The following is a 15,553-nucleotide window of genomic DNA, read 5'->3' as shown; positions in this document are numbered from 1 at the left end:
GAGATCGATGTCGGGAGATGAAGAGACGGAAGACTGGTGGATAACCGAGAGGGAGTATTGGCCTGATCGTTCGAGTACTCACGAGTTGATCCGGGTTTGCGTAGTGTGTGTCGAGCTCGCTAGGAGTGGAAGGCGGTGGAGCAAGAGTTGAAGAGCAGGGATCTCGAAAGCTGTGCGCTCTTGATTCAAATTGTCACAAAAAGCTATCTGGTTATCTCGCAAATCCGCCATACTGACACCGCAGAGGAGCGCGCGAAAAGTAGGAGAGCAAAAACGATCAAAAGAAGTCGAGCTGCGGCACCGTGCTTTTCGCACTCAAGCTTCGCGACGTCAGCCCTCGTTCCGTGAGCTCGATGAATGCCACCGCGGAGAAGCACAATAGAAGAGAGTATCTTTCGCCAGTGTACATTCGAAACGAGCCAAAGAAAAACTTCACAACAACGACTTCACTCTTCGTCCCTTCGCAATATTCTCCTCCTCAACGGTAGCTTCTACGTTCTACTAGTCCGACTTGCAGGCGACGTAGAGCCTCCAACGTGGATTGATCGATTTTGCGGTCTTGTTTTCAAACCCGCTCGTTTTGGCCTTTCCAGAAGCTTCCAACGTGTCCTCGACTTTTCCCGTCACGAGCTTGTTGACCGAAGAGGTCACGACCTCAAGGGCGAAGAGGCGAATGAGATTGGTGAAGCGTTTCTTCATGTCGGGTGCGAGCCTCAGGGAGACATCGACGAGAGAGTGATGATCCAATTCGGCCTCCAAATCGCATCCGGCGGTTGCGTAAGGCGAAGAGGATGAGCCATTCTGGAAATGTGAAGGAGCCGCGATCAGGACGAGAGCGGAATCGTCCGTCGAGTGTTCCGTGATTAGGTTTTCCGAGGAAAGCGCCAATCCGAAATGGGAGAGCAAAGCTTTCGCTTTCTGAAAGAGTACAATTGAGTCAATGGCTCTGCGCAGTACAGTAGATGTCACCTCGAGAACGACTCACGGGGATTGTCGTTGAGCGCCATCGTTCCTCGCAATGTTCCAACCAATCTTCGACTCCACCTCGCGTAATCGAGCAAGACTTCCTCTTCTTCATCTTCCTCCACTTAACTCTCCCACCCTCTGTCACTTTACTCACACAAGGTCCGTTGTTACAGATTCTCGGGCGAAGGAGAGATTCTTCCGAAGTTGCGATTTCCTCTTGAACGAGCCAGTAGCGGATCTCTTCCCAGATCTCGTTCGGAACTCGAGTAACCGGTCCATCTCCAGTTGGAGTGATGCTGACGAGTCCTCCGTATCGACGTCGAAGGAAGACGAGATCGAAGAAAGGGAGAGTAGGTTCGATTCGGGTCCAGGCGTCGGCGGCGAAGACGAGGGAAGACGCGCGGACGGTGAGACCGTAGACGAGAGTTGCGTTTGCGGTGCACATCGGCATCGAGTGGAAGAAGGAGAGGGCTACTCAGAGGAGAAAGAGATGAGTTTAGATCAAGAGTGAGAGGACCAAAACTGCGGTCTCGATCGACGTCAAACAGTGGAAAGTCAGAGTCTGGACAGTCTGGGGTTCGGCGAGGGATGGTCAAAGAGGGGAGAGAGGGAGGGAGACGAAGAGGGGAACGTTTAGATTTCGAAGAGTTGCTTTCTCGGCCGTCTCTCGGCTTCGTTGGAGTGACTCGCTCTGGTCGTCGCCTCTCCGAGCTCGAGCCCACGCAAAGCTCGAACACAATGAGATGGAGCAAACGCAAACACGATACAATTCAAGGGATCATCTATCGTTCTAAGCACAAAATCTATACTGCAGAAGAACTTTTGGGTGGGAACCGTACAAGCTGAAGGATCACTCCAGCTACTACTGCCATTGCCTATCATCGTCAGACGATCGAGATTGTCAGCGGCAGACCTCGTCTGTTGCAGGAGAATGAGAAGACGAAACGAACCGCATTGATGAAGAAAACGTCGAAAGCTCTTCCCATTTCCGATAGTCCAGCAAAGATCGCACCGAACGCGCTCACCGTCAAGGTCATTGCGAGAGTTTCGATCAGTGCGATACCTTGAAGAGCATCGGCTTGTTCAGTTTTCGAAACCATTTCGAGAACGACTCCTTTCGCTGCTGGAGCTGAGCCAGATGCGAGAGGGACGACGAGTGCAGCTAGAGATCGAAGAAGAGGTCAGTGTACGAACGATGAGTCGACTTGAAGTGAAGACTCACCAAGGTAAAGGTTCCAGCCCGTTTGTGTAAAACCGATACACCCGGTGAGGACAGCATCGACGAGAATCGAACCTCGCAAGAAAGCTAAATCGAATGCAGAACCGTGTTGTTGATCAGTCGGAGTCGGAGGAGTCGGAGGTTCTTCAGATGAATCGGGACCGAGGAGAGGTTGAGTCGGCTCGATTTCGGCGAATGAGTCGGGGAGGTGACCTGCTGGAGCGGTGTCTTCGTCGTTCTCGACAGGTGTCGGAGGTTGACCAGTGGGTCGGCTGTACCACTTTCGTCCTTGTTTGATGATTTGTGGAAAGAGTAAGGTGAGGAATCCGGCTCGGGATAACGCCGCCAAGGACATCAAGAGTCCGTTCTGTAACAATCGGTCTCTGTCAGTTGTCGAGAGCCAGCTTCGTTCGAGAGGAAGGTGTACTTACAGCTGAAGGAGTGAAACCGAACGCTGCCGTCGAGATGAGCTGGAGCAGAATCTGAATCGTACTTGTCGCGAAAGTGCTGACGAACGATCCAAGCCCGATGAAGAACAAGCCGTACCACCTCGTACGTTTATCTCCATTCTCGACGAGACGAGGTAAGAAAATCTTGAGCGGTCGGAAGAATCCACCAGAGCTTGAGGATTTGTCGGCCTCGTCGGCGGTTGGAGGAGGGATGTAGGGTAGAAAGACGCCGGAGATGATAGTAGAGAGCGCGAGTAGGACGAATGCGGCGATGAAGGGCGTAGGTAATCCAAATCTGTCTCCAAGCCAACCTCCGACTAAAGTCGCTCATCAGCAATGTCCTCTTCGAGCAGAGATCTTGAGACGTACCGACTAGTCCAAGGGCAGTCCCGAACGCTTGAAGACCCTGCAGCCTGCCGAACGTCGCGGTTCGGTCTTCCGGCGAAACCAAGAACGCGGCGAACGTGTTCACACAGAGTATATACCCAGCCCCGCCTCCAAGAATCGTGAGGAGTTGTGTGAGCTGCATGGCTCGAATTCCGAGTAGTGTTCCATCGAGCACTGACCCAAGTCGAAAAGGGAACAAGAATTGTCAGTTGAAAGACGAGGGAGGAGCAGAAGTTTCTCGTTCTGCCACCAACAGAACGACTAGGGATCTAGGCAGCTTGAGCGAAAAAGCACGACTCACCTCCCCACAGCTGGCAGAGAACTCTCACCGAAGGCCAAAATGTCTGAAAGAACATTGAAAATCTGACCCCGAACTTTCGAGTAAGCCACCCCGTTGAGAAGAGGTTCAGACATCCCTACTGAGCATGAACAGGGCATCACGAGGAGGTGAGGGCGGCCGAGGAGACGATATTGGGATGCAGGGAAGAGAGAAGAAACGAGTAGAACGAAACGATTGTCAGCCTTCGAGCCGGGCGCCTCAAGCTCAAAGGTTCACGTACAGATATCGTCGTCAGGGTGACCATGTACGAGACCTCTCGAGCGCTCCTCGCATCGACTTCCCGACTTGAACATCTATCGACGAAATCTCCCGCTCCTTTCTCCAGCAGATCGCACACGATGACTCGGACATCCCAAATCAGAGTTGTACTCGTGAGCATGAACGAAGTAGATAACAGGAAGGTGACGAGATAGAGTCGAGTTAGTGGTGAAATGATGAAGCCGGTTTGACGCTTGTCGACGTTCGTGGAGAGCAAGGGAGTTATTTCTGATGGCTCGTTGACATCTTCTGAATCTATCCGAGGCGGCATCGAGGGAGCTGGAGGTGCGAGGAGATTGAAGAGAAGGAGAAAGTTCACTGAGTGAAAGTTTCGCAGAGTTCGTTCTCACTTTTTCGCTCACTTGTTCGAGTATTGCTAAACAACCAAGTAATTTGATTTCACTAAACAAAGAGAGCTATCAAATCAGAACCGAGGGGAGAAGAAGGAGGTTGAGTAAAAGGGAGAAGAGAAGAAAAGGAAAGGAACGGAGGGTACTGCTTGAGGACTATTTACAAGAGAGAAGGAGGATCACCTTGATACGGACGGCGAACAGAGAAGGGTATCTAGAGCCACAAAGGGGAGGGAGAGAAACGGAGTTGAAACCGTTTACCACCTTTGGAAACGACGACGGCGGAGCTTCATCGGGGAGTAGTTGGAAGCGTTCGCGTCGATACCTTCGTTAGGGTCCGAGGTCATTCCGGGAGTGGTGTAATCGGTGGTCGAGGATTCGAGAGTGACGGTAGGGGAAGCGCCGGCACTGCTCGAAGTCGAAGAAGCGGAAGACATCATCGATGATCCAGATGAAGTTGCGGAGGGAGTCATCGACGAGGCGGAGGCGGATCCAGATGCCGAGGCAGAGACGGAAGCGCTAGGCATCATCGAGGAGGAGGAGGACGAAGAAGAGGATGAAGGAGCGGCGGCGTTGTTTTGGTTAACGGCGGGAGTCGACGAAGGAGAAGCTTCAACGGTTGAGGTAGAGAGTGTTTCGTCCATCATCGAGTCGGTAGGAGTAGCCATGGGATCTTCAGACATGGTCATCGAATCGGTAGGGGTGGCCATCGAGTCGTCCGTCATCATCGAGTCGTCCATTGATCCGTCATCCATCGAAGAAGATCCATCGTCCATCATCGAACCGTCATCCATGGTAGAGTAATCGTCAGACGACATCGAGGTAGAAGATCCATCGTCCATGGGAGCCGAAGTCATCGTCGAATCAGGAGCCGAGGAAGATTCGGTCGAGGTAGGGAGATCAGTCGAAGTGGCTTCAGATTCCATCGAAGTCGAAGTAGCAGTCGCGGACATCTCGTCGTCGGCAGAGGACATGGAGGCGGCGAGAGTTCGGTTCTTGTGACTATCGATGAGGTGGTTGACATCGGCGGGAGCTTCGTAGTAGGTCGAGGCGGGAATGAAGTAGAGAGAGATGTCCTCGGGATCCTCCTCAGCTTCGGCGGAGGCAGTCGAGTTCGAATCGGTCGCAGCGAAAGAGTGACCAGCGGATTGTTGAGAAGCCTTGTTCGAAACGAGTGCCATGGGAGCGGGGGTGTTGGTGTAAAGGGGTTGAATTTCTCCGGTAGTTCCGTTGTAAGCGAAGTCTGAACGAGAGAGGAGGATTGTCAGTGTTCAGCGAGAGATGGGAACAAGGAAATAGAAAACTCACTTTGAGAGAAACCATCCTTCTTTCCACAGGGGAGGAGCGACAAGGGGGAAGGAGGAGTCAAGTCGAACGTAGCGCAGTAATCGACGACCTTGAGAGTTTGAGAGTCGAGGATAGGAACACGAATGTTGACGACGTTGAGTTCGAGAGGAGTCGAAGGATCAGGGTTCGACGCGGTCGTGAGGTAAAACTGAGTCGATTCGGCGTCCGAAGTTCCTAGAACGAAAGTGGTTGCGTTCGGGGAAGGGTCGGGGTTCGCAGTGAAGACGAGTCCGGCGACGGTACGGGCGAGGGAAGAGTTGAAGAGAGGAGTAGCGACTTCGACGAAACCAGGAACTCCAGCTTGCTCGAGACCTCGCTTTCCGAGGGAAACCTTGGCGGCGACGGTAGGCTTCTCTTCGGTTGCAGCGGCGTCCTTGTTCTTCTTCGACGACTTGGTCTTGTTCTTCTTCGAGTCGTGCTTCTTGTCGCCCTTCTTGTAAGATTTGGCCGACTTGGAAGACGACTTCTTGCCCTTGGACTTCTTCATCTTGCGCTCGAATCGCTTGGGTTGATCTTTGGAGCGCTTCTCGAGCTCCTCGGATTCCTAAGAGTTGAGCGAGCGTGTATAAGTTTTGGAAAAGAGAAGCACAAAAGGTGAGGCAAGACTTACAGCGATTTCGTCACGCTTGTGAGAGTGAACGTGGACATGCTCGTGGTCGTGGTCGTGTCCGTGGTGGTGGTGGTGACGAGGATCGCGAGCCTGATATGAGAGGTAATCAGCAAATGTCGAGACGGAGAAATCAAAACAAAGGAAAGCTCACCTCGATTTCATCCCTCTTGTGAATGTGGATGTGAGTGTGATCGTGATCGTGGTCGTGATCATGGTCGTGACGGTGGCGGTGGCGGTTCTTGCGGTAACGGTTGCGGCGAGACTGTGGCAAAAGGAGAAAATCAGGGAAAAGTTCGACAGCAGTCAAGCGAGAGGTACTTACTCGGGGCTCAGGCGAGCGCTTCTCGAGCTCGTCTCCGGAAGATTCCTCGTCATCTTTTTCGGCCTAAGGGAGGAGAAATCGGCGGTCAGTGAGGAGTCGAATTGAAAACTGAAGTGCAAGAGAACACTCACTCTGCGGCGAAGGTTGAGTCCGAGGCCCCCCTTCGATCCCAAGAGACCCTTGTTGTTCTTGTTACCGAGGAGGCCGTTGTTTCCACCGAGGTTGAGACCGAGAAGCGAACGTTTCTCTTCGTGATTTTGCGACTTTCCTCCGTTGAGTTGGATAATCGCTTCGAGATCGATAGTTCGACGTTCTTTTGCTCCGTGCCAACCGTGTCCGTGTCCGTCTTCGTTTGCACATCCGTGATGGTAGTTCCAGTGCAGAGAGTGATCCGGATCGAAACAATCCTTAATCCTGAGATGATCCCTCTTCTCAAGATCCATATCGCTGGAGAAGAGATGCGTCAGTATCGACGGAATAGAAGGTCGAGGAAAAGGATAGGATAGACTCACCCCGATTTTAACATCGAGCGACGAGCTTCCTGCCTCAAAGGAAGAGGTTTCATGGCGGGAGCAGCTTGCGCACCAGGCGCAAGGCTCGAAAGAACGACAGAAGTGACAGCGGCAGCAGCGACGGCAGCGTTGTGAAGATGAACCATTGTTATTGATAGATTGAGTGGTAAGTGAGTGTGGGTAGTTGAGAGAGCGAGTGTAGAAGTTAGTTGGTAATTAGCGAGTGTGGGTGTAGGATCAACCTATTCGGCGGGTACATTAGTCGCTGGACAATAGGAGAAACAGCAGAGTATGTACGTACCTTGTAAAGATCTCTAGGATCGAAAAGAGCGAGTGTAGAGAGTGTTTGAGGAGTGAGTTGCGTCGAGCAATAGGGGGACTTGTCACCGGGACTAGTCGTTCAAAGAGAGGGAGGCCACGAAAGAGGGGAGGAGCGGATGAGGAAGGAAGCGAGGGATGGAGAGAAGAAGAGAGAAGAGGGAGAGAGCCTGAAGGTCATTCACTGAAAATGGCTTCAAACAGAGATCGCCAGTCGTCTTCGCGATGCTCCCCGCCCTTTCATCGTGCCGTCTTAAACTCTGACACCTGTTCGAATGTTGATTGAAGAACGGCCTGGCAAGCGCGAGCTTCCGGACGCGCGAGATGCAAGATCAGTTGGGTTGCGAAGGAAGTTTCGATCTGGACTAGGGAGAGAGAAGATTAAGTGCGGCCCACCAACCCCTTCTAACGGTTGGTCGAGCCTCTCGTACATACACTCGATCGGGATCAACGAAGCCTTGTCGTCCTTGATCGAATGCAGGACACTCGAGTTCGGCAGAATGTTCGGAAAGTACTGAGCAGCTTTCGGGCGGTGAAATCGATACCTCCTTCACGGAAGCGCTTGTTGTAGCTTTGTGAGCACTCCTAGTAGTCATTACCGAATCGAAGGCATATAGTGAGAAGGAGAGAAGAGCTCGGGATTTGTAATTTCCTCTCCGAACAACAATTCACTCGACTTCGCCTTGACCGCCTCTCCCTACCTCCAGAGTCGACAGTAAAGAGCGGCGAAGCACTCCTCTGGACGACTACGGACAGCGGGATCCGCCAAGTCGACTTCATCTCCCTCATCTTTTTCTCCTTCTCCTTCGACCTTGAACGATGGCGCCGATGTCGAAAGTCGCTGCGGCTAGGGCACTGGCTAAGAAGAGAGCGGCAGAAGAAGCAGCGGCGAAACTATCCTTGCCGACTGTCGCAGACCCTTCCTCCTCCGAATCCTCATCTTCGACTCCAGTTCAACCTGCTGGACCCGTTCCGTCAACTTCACGGTCACAGTCACCAACCGGAATGGACTCGATGATGCCTCCCGCGAAAGCGCTCCCGACAGAACCGATGGATTTAGATGAAACGGTCGAAGAAGGAACTGGAGATACAGAGATGGTTGATGCAGACAAGAACGGGGCAAGGAAGGTAGAAGCAGAGGTGAAAGATCAAATCATGGATGGAGAAGGGGAGAAAGAAGAGGGAAAGGCGACGACAGAGGTCAAGAAAGCGAGTGCGAATGGATCGAAGACGACGAAAGGTTCTTCAAAGTCAAAGGCGGATCCGAAAGGGAAGGGAAAGGGCAAAGCGATCGAGAAAGAGGGAGAAATGACGAACGGACAGAGCGCGAAGGAAATCGAGATGGGACTCGAAGCGATGGGAGAGGAAACTTATAAAGGAAAATCGTTAACAGATCCAGTCAAGAGCGTCGCTGTGAGTTTCTTCGCTCTCTATTAGCGCTCAGTCCTTCGAGCTCAATAGGTACGGGGATTCTTGCAGGACAAATGGGATTTATTGCCTGCTTTCCTCGCGGTCAAGGGTCTCGTCAAACAACACATCGACTCGTTCAACTATTTCGTCGACGTTGACCTGCAAGCTATCCTCCGTGCGAACGCTCGTATCACTTCCGACGTCGATCCGAACTTCTACCTCGAATACCTCGACATCCGGGTCGGTTCACCAGAACGACCCGACGAAAACGCCATCAATCCTTCGATCACTCCTCACGAATGTCGCCTGCGAGACCTCAGTTACTCAGCACCGATCTACGTCAGCGTCAAGTACACGAGGGGACGACAAGAGATCGTCAGTAAAGGAATCAAGATTGGGAAATTACCGATCATGTTGAGGAGTAACAAATGTGTCTTGTCGGGCAAATCGAACGGAGTGTTGGCACAGATGACGGAATGTCCCCTGGATCCGGGAGGATACTTTGTCGTGAAAGGGACGGAAAAGGTTATTCTCGTTCAGGAGCAATTGTCGAAAAATCGAATCATTGTCGAAACCGATCCCAAGAAAGGTCTCGTTCAAGCCTCAGTCACTTCGTGAGTCCTCATCAGACTAATCCCTGTCGTTTCAACTAACTCGGAGCTGACCTGTGCCCACTACTGATGACTAGATCGACTCACGAACGGAAATCGAAATCATACGTTCTCACGAAACACGGCAAGATCTATCTCAAACACAACTCGATCCACGAAGACATCCCTATCGCCGTCGTTCTTCGAGCCCTCGGTATCGTCTCGGCTCGAGAAATCGTTCAACTCGTTTGCGGTAACGACGACGACCTTCGAGCTGCGTTCGCGATCAACATTGAAGAACTCGAAGATCTCAAGACGAAATCGGGAGGATCGATGCCAGTTCAGACTCAACAACAGGCACTCGACTACATCGGCCATCGAGTCAAGATCGTTCGTCGAACGGGACCTGCGGCAGGAGGAGGATGGCAAAGTCGTCGACCAGCGGCCGAGGAAGCGATCGAAGTTCTCGCGACTGTCGTTCTCGCTCACGTCGCAGTCGAAGACCTCAATTTCCGCCCGAAAGCGATCTATATCGCGAATATGGCTCGTCGAGTTCTCGCAGCGATGCTCGATCCGAAAAACGTGGACGATCGGGATTATGTTGGAAACAAACGACTCGAACTGTGAGTGCTACTGCCCTTTTCCTTAGTGAGATTCGGGGAGGGGAGACTGACGTCTCGTCGCTGCCCAGTGCCGGTCAACTTCTTTCGCTACTCTTTGAAGATTTGTTCAAGAAGTTCAACCACGATCTCAAAACGAATATCGACAAAATTCTCAAGAAATCGAATCGAGCGACCGAATTCGACGCGATCAAACAATTCCAGCTTCACGGAGACGGCATCACTCAAGGATTCGTTCGAGCGATTTCGACCGGAAACTGGTCTCTCAAACGTTTCAAGATGGAACGGGCTGGAATCACTCACGTCCTCAGTCGACTATCATTCATCTCAGCACTCGGAATGATGACTCGTATCTCTTCTCAATTCGAAAAGACGAGGAAAGTTTCGGGTCCTCGTGCTCTTCAACCGTCTCAGTGGGGAATGTTGTGCCCGAGTGATACCCCGGAAGGAGAAGCTTGTGGACTCGTCAAGAATTTGGCGCTCATGACTCACATCACGACGGATGTCGAGGAGGAACCGATTTGGAATATCTGTTTCTTGATTGGAGTCGAAGGTGAGTCTCCTCTCTCCTCTCATCTTGAAGGACGAGACCCTGATCAACGCACAATCGCAGATATCAACGTTCTCGACGGAACAGAGATCTACGCCGAAGGTCATCTCGTCGTTTACCTGAACGGTAACGTCTTAGGTTTGACTCGTTGCGGTCCTCGATTCGTTCGAACGTTCCGACAACTTCGTCGAGCTGGAAGGATCAACGAATTCGTCAGTATCTACGTCAACTTACAACAACAAGCGATCCATATCGCTTCCGACGGAGGACGAATTTGTCGACCGCTCATTATCGTCGAAAACGAGAAGAGTAAAGTCAAGCAATGGCACATGGATGTAAGTCTGATTCGTTTACATCATAGTTTCCTCGTCGAAAGAAGACTGACAGTTCGTTCCTTCGACAGCTGCTCCGTTCGAAGAAGATGAGATTCGACGATTTCCTTCGCAAAGGTCTCCTCGAATACCTCGACGTCAACGAAGAGAACGATGCATACATCTCTCTGTATGAACAAGAAATCATTCCCGAAACGACTCACCTCGAAATCGAACCTTTCACTCTCCTCGGTGCCGTCGCCGGTTTGATTCCCTATCCCCATCATAACCAATCTCCTCGAAACACCTATCAATGCGCCATGGGTAAACAAGCTATCGGTGCGATCGCTCACAATCAACTGAACCGAATCGACACTCTCCTGTACCTCATGGTCTATCCTCAAACTCCGATGTGTCGAACGAGAACGATCGAACTTATCGGTTACGATCAGTTACCCGCTGGTCAGAACGCTACCGTCGCCGTCATGTCTTATTCGGGTTACGATATCGAAGATGCGTTGATTCTCAACCGAGCGAGTATCGATCGAGGATTCGGACGTTGTCAAGTCTTCAGGAAATACGCGACTCTGATGAAACGTTACCCGAACGGACTGTGAGTACTTCTCAACGCAACTCTGCGTGAGAGTTGAGCTGACTCTGGTACTTTGATTCAGCTACGATCGACTGGCGGATCCTCCGAAAGCCGAAAACGGAGAAGTTCTCCCTCGATACGGTATCCTCGATCTCGATGGTCTCGCTCACGTTGGAGAACAAGTCAACCCTGGTCAAATTTATATCAACAAACAGACTCCTGCGAACGCAAACGACAACTCTCTTCAAGCTACCGGAGCTTCAGCGAGTAGTTGGAAGAACACGGGAATGACGTACAAAGGAGCGATTCCAGGTTACATCGACAAAGTTCTCTTAACGGATACCGATCAAGATTCGACTCTCGTTAAAGTCTTGGTTCGACAAACTCGACGACCCGAATTGGGAGATAAATTCTCGTCTCGTCACGGACAGAAAGGAGTTTGTGGGTTGATCGTACCTCAGGAGGATATGCCGTTCAACGATAAAGGGACTTGTCCGGATATCATCATGAACCCTCACGGTTTCCCATCTCGAATGACCGTTGGGAAAATGTTGGAATTGTTATCGGGGAAAGCGGGAGTCATTCGAGGTACTTTCGAGTACGGTACGGCGTTTGGTGGATCCAAGGCGGAAGACATGTCGAGGGTCTTGATCGAGAATGGGTATTCGTACGCTGGAAAGGATTACTTGACTTCGGGAATTACGGGTCAACCACTCGAGTGTTACGTTTACATGGGTCCGATCTACTATCAGAAGCTCAAGGTATGTCATCCTCCGTCTGATTAGCTGAAGAGATGGAGCTCACTCGGTCTCTTTCTTCGTTTCTTAGCACATGGTTCTCGACAAGATGCACGCTCGTGCTCGGTCAGTTGCCTCTTCCCCAGTCAACCCGTGCTCCTCGGCCCTTGCTGACATGGATCGCGTCTGGTCTCGCAGTGGTCCCCGAGCTGTTCTGACTCGTCAACCTACCGAGGGTCGATCTCGAGACGGAGGACTTCGACTCGGAGAGATGGAACGAGATTGTCTCATCGCTCACGGTGCTTCTCAACTCCTTCTCGAACGTCTCATGGTTTCTTCGGATGCGTTCAAGGTCGACGTTTGTCAGGAATGTGGTTTCATGGGTTATAACGGTTATTGCATGCGTGAGTAACTCCCACATATCAGCGCGTGACTATTGCTGAATGCGGATGTACTCGCAGGATGTAAATCGTCGAAACGAGTCGTCAAGTTGATGATTCCCTACGCTTGCAAACTTCTCTTCCAAGTAAGTCCTCCCTCTCTTTCCTCCTCCACCTGTCACTGACGACACTCCTCACGTTGATAGGAACTCATGGCGATGAATATCGCTCCTCGACTCGTTCTCGAAGACGCCGTCTAGAAACTTCATTTCTCCATTTCGATTCCACCCTTATTTGCTCAACCCTCGTTCACGTCTTCTCATACGCCCTTCGCAAACCACTCGCATTTTATCTTTCCTACTCATTGGTTCCGGTTAGATCGGATTTGTTCCTCGCTGTCACTATCTCGTCTCCCAGGTTTTTTTTTTTCGCTTTTAAACGACAATGGAACGAATTCGGGAATGCAGCAATAGTCCCGCAGTATCGTACGACCGAAAGAGACTCCCCTTATCGAAGGGGACGCCATCGCGTGCGACTTGCGACGTCGAGCTCTCGCGCGCGAGCTTGGTTTGCTTCTTTTTCACACACCTCTTCTCGCCTTTTCGACCGCATCGGTTGTATCAGTCAGTAGAGCGATTAGAATCCCGTATCGTCGATATGGGTCGGCCCTCGTCAGCTCGAAAGAGTCCATCAAGTTCATCATCAAACTTCAAGTCTCCCTCGCCCTTGACGCTCCCGTTGTTCCTTGCGATCGCTCCGATAACTCTGCTAGCTCTACTACTATGGCCACTGTTAGCGCTGGGCAGTCTTGTGAGCTAGGGGAGAAAACGCAGTAGTACCGCGTGAGAGGAACTGACTGTGTGTTCTCCCCTCTCCGCAGATTCCCGTGCTAGGATTGATCAGTTTGACGAGCTTATTGAGCTGTACCGTTTTCCTCTGTGAGTCCCGAGCGGAATGACTTTGAGACTTCGCTAACTCGCTTGCTTGCTCTCTCTCTTCAGACCTCGCAATCCCAACTACTTTCCACCTCTTATTCTCTCAAGATCGCCAATCATACAAGAAGACTTTACTCCCCTTCAGGCTCCCGCGAATCCAACTCTTCACGCCCTCTGTCCTGACGCCAATTCGACTAACTCATTCGATCCTTCGACTCTTCTATGAAGCTCACCTCGCTTCCCTTCCCTCCCTCTTCTTCGATTCCATCTCGAAACGGATCCTGATTCTCGGAGGTTCCGATTCCGACAAGATCGTGAAAGAAAATATCGTCTATCTTTCTTCTGCGAATCCCGGTAAAACTCCTTCGAAACGTCTTGACGTCTACTTCCCCGACCGTACAACTCTCGACCATCGCGAAGAGGAAGGTAGTCTCGCTCCTGTGGTCCTCGTGATCGCCTCCCCATCGTATCGGTTCTTGAGCTCGAAATCTTTCCCATCTTCGCAAATCGCACTTCGATTACGTCGTTTGGGATACTGCGTCGTCGTTCCTTCTCTCACTTCGTTCCCACATGGAACGAATAAAGAAATGGTTCACGAGATCAGGGAATGTTTGAGATGGATATCGGAGGAAGTGAGGTCGTTTGGAGGTGATAAAGAGAGAGTTTGGGTTTTGGGTCAAGGAGTGGGAGCGAGTTTGACGGCGTTGACGGTTGTACAGAGCGCGGTTGTGGTCAGTAGGGATGAGGAACTGAGGAGGAGAGAAGAAAGGGAGGACGAGAGGAGGAAGAGAGAATCGAGGGTCCAGAGCGATTCGAGGAATGGGAGAGATTCGGCAGACGAAGGAGATGGGGATCGGTGAGTCACAGGTCGAGTCAATCTTGTGCTCAGACAATCGAACTGATGTACGACTGACTCATGCGTTACAGATACGGCGATAAGGTTACAGGTGATCCGTTCTTCGAAGAACAAAGTGGAAGTCACTCTCGTGACGCTTCCTCAAACTCACCAATCTACGAAGGTCACTACTTCCGCTCGACAACTCACGGTCGACCGACTTCCACTACGACCGTTCCTTACTCGGACGAAGAAGGAGAAGGAGAAGGAGAAGGAGAAGGAGAAGAAGGAGACGGAGCTTCAATCGCTTCGAGCGATACTCTCCCTTTCCCGTCGGGAGTCAACGCTTGCAAGATCTTCTGTGGACCAGAGAATGGAGAGGATATCGGACGAACGCAGCCTGAAGACCGCGGAGAAACGATCAGCAACTGGAACGGAATGAAGATTCGAGGAATGATTCTCGTTGGAGGAGTTTATGATACGATCAAACAACTCAAGAGGGAGTCCGAGTTGGGATTGAGCGAAGGCAAGTCCATGAAGGGAATTCAGTCGCATATATTAGCTGACTGTGTTCCTTGAATGCTTCAGTTTCAGCTTTACAAAAAGTTTGTGGTCCTACGAAAGTCGACGCTGAACTCTCCAGGTTCGTCAGAAGCTCATCTCGACATTCTACTTGACTTGTTCCTGATGCAAACTTTGCTTGCCTGCAGTCCTTGTCACCTCCTCTTCGCCGCCTCTTCCCTCCTTTCCTCTTCGTCAACCCCGAATCTTCTCCCCTCGAAGTTCCTCATCATCCACGGAGGTGCAGATCGTATCGTCCCTTACTCGCAGTCGGTATTGCTCAAGAACCTACTCTTCGGCGTCGGAATTTCGAGTGAGAGAGTCAGGTTGAGATTGTATCGTGAAGAAACGGGGCTCGGAAGTTTGGCTAGTACGTGTCTTTCAGTAACAGTCTCGTTCTCCGGGCCTTTCGAATGCGAGAAAGGAGAAGACTGATAACAGAGGGTCGCTCTCGTACAGGTTTGATGCATCAAACGAAATATTCTCCCCTAATTCTCGACGAAATCGAGAGAATGATCTCTTCCGAATTCGATGATGCTCAGAAGGAGGAGAAGGTAGTGCTGAGTCATCGTCCGAGTAAGGGTCAAGGGAAGCACAAAGCTCGTTGAGAAACTCGCAGAAGGAGGATTGTAGGTTTTTCTCGGTTTGTTCAAGTAATTTTTTTTTCACCGTAGTCGTTCCTCGTTGTTGTCCTTTCCGTACCTTTGTAATACCTCTCGTAATAGATGCAAATATGGGTTCTTGGCGTGACTTTGTGAACTTTTTCGAAGTTGTTTCTGTTTCTTTCCTCAGTACCTTCTCGCAGCTCTCCGACTGTCGAGTAGCTGTCGAAGTTTCCTTCGACCGTAACGACCCTCTTCTGGCCGCCAACAAGCTCGAAGAAGAACTTTCGCTAGACCTTCATCTAAATCTTTCAACCCTTCCCTCCACACCAACTCACGACTTCCGAGCGTG

The 15,553-nt window shown here is 51.2% G+C and overlaps 5 protein-coding genes across 5 annotated transcripts; 2 read left to right on the top strand and 3 right to left on the bottom strand.

Moving 5' to 3' along the window:
* Nucleotides 1–501: 501 nt before the first annotated feature.
* Nucleotides 502–1,417, bottom strand: JCM6883_002657 (uncharacterized protein; the record flags this gene model as incomplete). The annotated part of the gene is made up of 2 exons (XM_076631429.1): nucleotides 502–918; nucleotides 986–1,417. The coding sequence occupies 2 exons, from the start codon at nucleotides 1,415–1,417 to the stop codon at nucleotides 502–504; spliced, it is 849 nt and encodes a 282-aa protein (XP_076488490.1).
* Nucleotides 1,418–1,769: 352 nt separating this feature from the next.
* Nucleotides 1,770–3,163, bottom strand: JCM6883_002656 (uncharacterized protein; the record flags this gene model as incomplete). Its single annotated transcript, XM_076631428.1, has 5 exons — nucleotides 1,770–1,841; nucleotides 1,917–2,128; nucleotides 2,189–2,552; nucleotides 2,617–2,951; nucleotides 3,004–3,163. 5 exons carry the CDS (start codon nucleotides 3,161–3,163, stop codon nucleotides 1,770–1,772), a joined length of 1,143 nt encoding a protein of 380 aa, XP_076488489.1.
* A 1,063-nt stretch (nucleotides 3,164–4,226) lies between these two features.
* JCM6883_002655 (uncharacterized protein) lies at nucleotides 4,227–6,906 on the bottom strand (the record flags this gene model as incomplete). Its single annotated transcript, XM_076631427.1, has 7 exons — nucleotides 4,227–5,212; nucleotides 5,278–5,860; nucleotides 5,927–6,016; nucleotides 6,078–6,188; nucleotides 6,249–6,311; nucleotides 6,380–6,695; nucleotides 6,761–6,906. 7 exons carry the CDS (start codon nucleotides 6,904–6,906, stop codon nucleotides 4,227–4,229), a joined length of 2,295 nt encoding a protein of 764 aa, XP_076488488.1.
* A 991-nt stretch (nucleotides 6,907–7,897) lies between these two features.
* On the top strand, nucleotides 7,898–12,528 carry RET1 (DNA-directed RNA polymerase III core subunit RET1; the record flags this gene model as incomplete). The annotated part of the gene is made up of 11 exons (XM_076631426.1): nucleotides 7,898–8,491; nucleotides 8,558–9,102; nucleotides 9,177–9,701; nucleotides 9,770–10,251; nucleotides 10,312–10,583; nucleotides 10,652–11,172; nucleotides 11,234–11,912; nucleotides 11,980–12,014; nucleotides 12,087–12,292; nucleotides 12,350–12,414; nucleotides 12,475–12,528. 11 exons carry the CDS (start codon nucleotides 7,898–7,900, stop codon nucleotides 12,526–12,528), a joined length of 3,978 nt encoding a protein of 1,325 aa, XP_076488487.1.
* A 397-nt stretch (nucleotides 12,529–12,925) lies between these two features.
* Nucleotides 12,926–15,207, top strand: JCM6883_002653 (uncharacterized protein; the record flags this gene model as incomplete). The annotated part of the gene is made up of 6 exons (XM_076631425.1): nucleotides 12,926–13,078; nucleotides 13,149–13,206; nucleotides 13,270–14,059; nucleotides 14,131–14,568; nucleotides 14,749–14,969; nucleotides 15,059–15,207. 6 exons carry the CDS (start codon nucleotides 12,926–12,928, stop codon nucleotides 15,205–15,207), a joined length of 1,809 nt encoding a protein of 602 aa, XP_076488486.1.
* Nucleotides 15,208–15,553: the final 346 nt, after the last annotated feature.

Source organism: Sporobolomyces salmoneus (assembly GCF_050403485.1).
Source record: "Sporobolomyces salmoneus JCM6883 DNA, S_salmoneus_JCM6883_v1_ctg17, whole genome shotgun sequence".
Lineage (NCBI taxonomy): Eukaryota > Fungi > Basidiomycota > Microbotryomycetes > Sporidiobolales > Sporidiobolaceae > Sporobolomyces > Sporobolomyces salmoneus.
This window is presented reverse-complemented; position numbering and strand designations above follow the sequence as displayed.